Consider the following 5,411-nt stretch of genomic DNA (forward strand, 5'->3'; position numbering starts at 1 on the left):
GCTTGTGGTTACCCCAGGGAGTTGGAGTCGCCCCTATGCCACCTTTCAGAAGGCACAAAATAAGGACTGTTTGCCTTTAAACGCTTTTTTCCTTTTTTTTTTTTCCTTCCTCCACCCTCCCACTACCCTCCCCGCAGTCCTTTAAAGAGAAATGACCACAAGTTTATCAGGAAAGCCCCATCAAATGAATTTTCATAAATTAAGACTTTTTAAAGTTCGTGGAGTGTTGGTGAAAGGTTTGATGGTTTCTGTTTAAAACGTTATTATTATTATTATTATTATATTATTATTTTAATTCCATTTCTGGGTTCCTAGACTACATGTAATATGAATTTCAAGAGACCCCTTTTACAAATGTTGAAATAATCAGTTCTAAGACATAAAAGCCTTCACTCTTTTATTATACTTTCTCAAATAAACTTCCCCAAAGGAAGATATTTTAAGAGCATTTTCAAACATCTTTGGCATCACATAAAAAAAGAAATCTCGTGTAAAAAACGAAATGTCATCTCAACTTTTATAATACAAAGGCGCAATCCAATATGAACATATAAAATATATACAAATGCAGTGCAATGTCAGTCACTTAATACAGCTCTCTACAAAAAGTAACTTTTTAGAAATTAAAAAAAGCAACAAAGTAACCACCAAATTATAAAAGTCTTCTCTCCTAATGTCCAAGTTCATTTTTAGTGTCCGTCGGAAGAGAGGTGGGCTAGGGAGTTTAGGGGGAACAGTGGCCTGAGCCCTCAGTTCCGCCACGGCCTCCACATGGAGTCCGCAGTGAGCGAGGAACCGCTGGAAGGAGACACTGCGTTAGGACCGACCGAGGTCCCGCTGTTGCTGGTGTAGACCGGGATGACAGGGCCGCTGTGGGCAAAGGCCCCGTTGGGGATGAGGAAGGCAAATTGGCCATCGGGAGCCGGCACCACCTGGAAGCCGCCAAAAACCTTGGCAGCCTCTCCAGCCTGGCTGCCCAACTTGCAGGGTCGCTGCCGGGAGGGGGCGCCGCGCCCCCGGGGATGGGCACAAGCGGTGGCGGCGGCGCGAACGGCGCGTGCTGGGGGCCGCCGGGTCCTGACGGGGGCGGTGGCGGCGCCTGCAAGGCGGGGTGCGGCTGCCCGGGGTAGGTCATGGCGTTGATCTGGGTCATGCAGTTGGCCAGGTGGCCCAGCAGCCGAGTGCGCACCTCGGTGTTAACGCCCTCACACGTGGACAGGAAGCGGGTCACCTCGTTCATGCACTCGCTGAAGCCGGCGCGGTACTTCCCCAAGACGCTCGGGTCTGTGCTGAGCGCGGCTGCAGGCCAGAAGGAGAAAAGACGGGTCACCGAACAGCCCTGGCCCGGCAGCCTCTGCCTCCCGCCCTGGGAGGTCCCCGCGGCGCGCCTCCGGAACCACCTGGGGTTGGGAGGGTGGGGTAGGCTGAGAACAGCCAGCTCCTTCTCTCTAGGTTGGCGACAAAAGCCCGGGCACTCCCTCCATTTAAACCGATCTCCGCTCCAGATCTGCCACCCCTAGCCCCGCGCGCGACGTGACCTTGGGCAATGCCACCCAAGGCGCCTTCCAAGTCCCACTTCCCCTCCTGCGGCAGGGGTTGGACCGGTGCCAAGCCAGTGACCCCCGAGCTTCTATCGAGCCCCAAACCGCCGCAGTCCTAATGTCCTTTCGCCCTCAGCAGCTTCCACTACAGCCAAGCCGCCCACCACCCTCTCGGGTACAACCTCTCCCTCCCTTTCCGGAGCAGTAACAACTTGGGAGTTGTGGCTATAAATAAGACCCAGACCGTGGGAACGCGGAGTGAGCCAAGGCAGTAAAATGTAGCTGAATGCCTCTCACAACCGCGGGCGGAAGTCTGGAAGAAATCACCGCGGGCCGAGAGGGACACCCGCAGAGAGGGGACGCACGCGCGGTCCTCACCGGTCATCTGCGCCCGCTGCAGGTTCCGGAGGTGCTTCACTGTCATTTCCAGAATGTCTGCCTTCTCCAGCTTGGAATGCCGGGAGCTCTACGCAGAGGAAACAAGGAAAGAAAGTGAGACCCCCCCCCTTGTCAACTGCCTCCTAGTTCTGAAGGTACCCTAACCCCGCCCGCAGGTCCCACATCCCAGGGCCCCGCGGGAGAAGCCCGGACCTCCCTTCTGCCCATAGGGAACGCAATGCTGGCGGGGTAAGATCCTCACACAGCAGGCGAAGAGTTTGGTTCTTTGTGCCGGAGAAATATCATTGCATTCGTAATAATAATAATAATAATAATAATAATAATAATAATAATAATAATAATAGCATTGCTCACTTACATCTTTCTTAAGTGCATCCAAAATCAGTGTTTTCAGCTGGCTCAGACTTTCATTTATTCTCGCTCTTCGCCTCTTCTCCATGATAGGCTTTGATGACTGCAAAGAGGAAAAAAAAAAAAAAGGGTCTGAGTTCCCACGGGATCTGCCATTTCACCCCGAGGGTTTAAGAGGGAAAAGGAAACGGAGCCCCTCTGCGCGCAACCCACTTAATTTCTAGGGGCTTCCGAGAGACACAGGTACTGTCTTACCTTTCTGTGCTCTGAGGCGGTCTTTGGTTTGTCCGGTGTCGTGTTGACACTGGCTGGGGTAGCAGCCACCGGGGACGAGGAATTTTTCTCCATTATATCAGCTGGCATTTTCTTTCCTTTTTTTTTTTTTCTTTCTTCTCAATCCCCAAAGAATTTTATTTTTGGAATCCTTCACGCAAAAAAAAATTTTTTTTTCTTATGTCCCTTTTACTTGACTTTCATAAGAAAAACTACTGAGCAGCGGAGGGTTTATTAACGTCTTAGGGCTACTTAGTGATCGGTAGCGCTATTCCAGGACCAAGGAGAGAGGTAGACGGGGGATTCCGCTCTTATCAGCACCAGCTCCAGATCCTGTGTGATCCGCAGGCCCTGGCGGCCTCTATATATATCTGGGACTGCACGCGAACGGCTCGTGTGAAACTTCCCAAACTTTCTTTCCCACAGTAACTTTCAGCCAATGGGAGGAGGAGACACGCGGCACCGCTCGTGGACTGCGCCCCCCCATTGGCCGCCAGGCACAAGGTCTGGCGGCCAATGGCGCGCGCCTGAGCCCGGGGCACCGGAGGCTACAACGTCAATCAAAAGGATTTTAACCCTTTGCTAACTCTCTCCTCTGGGCTTTGCTTTAGAGAGGACTTTTCCGCCTCGGTTTTGGTCTAGTCTCTTTTGTGGCCAGGACTTTGGATTTTATTGTCTTTGCCACGTGCAATAGAGCTACTTTGTATAATAAGTTCACTTGAAAAAAATTTTTTTCGAGACAATATAGGCTAAGACAGAATTTAGTGATTTTAAAACGGGGGAACTCGCGCAAGGGTGTGTTACTCTAACGTCTTCGTGAATTCCCGCTCTAATTCTGTATGTTCAGGGGAGTGAAAACTGTTCATGCAGAGGGAAAACAGCAATACCCAAACCCCAAAACTAATCACTCCCTTACCCGCCCCTCTCCCCCTCCAAAAAAAAGAGAAATGCCTTCACAGGCAGGTTTTTCGGAGCAAGGTGGCTTTTGGATGCCTCCCCCCACCCCCACCCCCAGCCCCTTTCTCATTCCTCTCCTGGGAATGGGGCCTTGGACCTCACGCTTCTCCAGGAAACAATCAGAATAATTTCCTACTGGGCAGAAAGGAAATGGAATTTCAAATGAAAAATGAACAAGAGGGGCTTTGATAGCAATGCCACAGGGGCGCCGCGCTGCTCCGCCACTCTATACCTTTCTCCCCCGCAGGCTCTCGGTCCGGCCGTACGCGGAGGCGGCGGCGGACGGGGAGTCGGCCTGTCCCCTCCTCACCCTGCGGGCGGCCAAGGCGGCCTCTGCGCCCGGCGCGCGAGCCCTTTAAGAGCTCCACCAGCCGAGCTGCAGTTTGACATCAGCCGGCCGGCGAGGGCGCGCCTGGAGTCGGAGCACGTGCCAGGATGTTTTATTGCCGCCGCGGCTGCGGCCGGACCCAGAGGATGTGTGTGTGCGTGCATGTGTGAGTGTGTGCGTGTGTGTGTGTGTGTGCGCGCGCGCGCGCCCCGGGAGCAGGGAGGCGGGGGCCGGCGGCGGGCGGCCGGGAGCGGGGGCCGGCTCTTAGTCCCCGGGAGAAGCCAAGAAGGTAAATAGCAGCTGCTGTGCTCGAGCCTGGGAAAACCCCGCCCCCTGCGCCTGGCCTGGGCTCATTGGCGCGCGCTGCGTGTGGGGTGTGTGTGTGTGTGTGTGTGTGTGTGTGTGTGTGTGTGTGTGTGTGTGTGTGTGTCCGGGGGGCCCCCTCCTCCGGCCCGGGCGAGCCAAGAATCCGTGGGGGTGGCGGGTCGGGAGCCGGGCCCCGCGCTAGCCTCCCCTCCTCCCCAGCCCCCGGCCAAGGTCAGCCCTTCCGGGCAGGAGAGCGCTCGCCCCAGGGTGGCGAGCTGGGAATTCGTCCCAACACCACCCCCACCACCCCCACCATCACCACCCCAGCCAGGCCGGACTCCGATCTTGGGGTTTGAGCGCGGCCGAAACCTCCCCGGCGACTGCGGCGGGGGGGGGAGGGACCCGGGTGGCCGCCGCGGTCACGAGATGCCTGACCGCACTTAGGAAGCGGCCGGGTCAGCCTCCTGCCTCCGCTCAGCGGCTGCGGTTACAGAGGCTTCGCGCCGCGCGCCCGCCCCTTCCCCCGGCTCCCTCGCTGCGTCCGGGAGGCCGCCGGTGGGCGGACGGCGGGGACGAGACGGGCGGCTGCGTGCTGCCGGCTGGCCGGGCCGCGCGCCGGGAGGAGTCGCCGCCGCCGCCGCCGGGTGCCACGTGGCGGGCGCCGGGCCGGGAGCGCCAGGGCTCTGGCGGCGGCCTCCCTGGGGGATTTGCCGCACGGCGCGGGCGGCGCGCGCTGCCCCCGGCGGCTGCCTGCCTGCCTCCCCTCCTTGCCTGCCCCCGATCGTCCGCCCCCTTGCCTCCACCCCGGTGCCCCCAACCCCTTCGGATTTCCCGCCGCCCTGAACTCGGGGCAGCTCGCGATCCCAGGCGCGTTCTTTGATCCCCGCCCCCAGCTTTTCCCGCGTCCTGGAGAGGCCTGGCACACAAGGCGCACACTCTGGTTCCTCCCTTCCCCCACCCACCCCCACCCCGAACCCCCACTGAGATAATGTGAATGATTTCCCCAGATCTGGTCCCGGATGAGATGAAGTGGTTCGTTGACTGCATGACCTTGGGCAGCCCCCCCCCCCTTTTTTATGATGGAAAGCCAGACACTGTTAAACCCGGGGATTACTACGATGAGAGAGAGATACAGTGGCCGCTCCCTTGGAGTAATCTGCAACCGACTGCGGAGGCGCACAGAACCCGACTTTCTGACCAATGCCTGGGGATTCTGCTTTTTCCCTTTCTCTTAGGGCTTAGATGGTGTTTTTTTG

General features: G+C 57.1%; 1 protein-coding gene across 1 annotated transcript; it reads right to left on the reverse strand.

The window, feature by feature from the left end:
• Window positions 1-380: 380 nt before the first annotated feature.
• Hes1 (hes family bHLH transcription factor 1) lies at window positions 381-3,986 on the reverse strand. Its single transcript, XM_059277539.1, is given in 6 exon segments — window positions 381-991; window positions 994-1,299; window positions 1,920-2,007; window positions 2,299-2,394; window positions 2,547-2,715; window positions 3,754-3,986. Coding segments are annotated over 5 exon segments (840 nt in total). The 5' UTR covers window positions 2,655-2,715; window positions 3,754-3,986; the 3' UTR covers window positions 381-749.
• Window positions 3,987-5,411: the final 1,425 nt, after the last annotated feature.

The sequence above is a fragment of the Peromyscus eremicus genome, chromosome 12 (genome assembly GCF_949786415.1).
Source record: "Peromyscus eremicus chromosome 12, PerEre_H2_v1, whole genome shotgun sequence".
NCBI classification, from domain to species: domain Eukaryota; kingdom Metazoa; phylum Chordata; class Mammalia; order Rodentia; family Cricetidae; genus Peromyscus; species Peromyscus eremicus.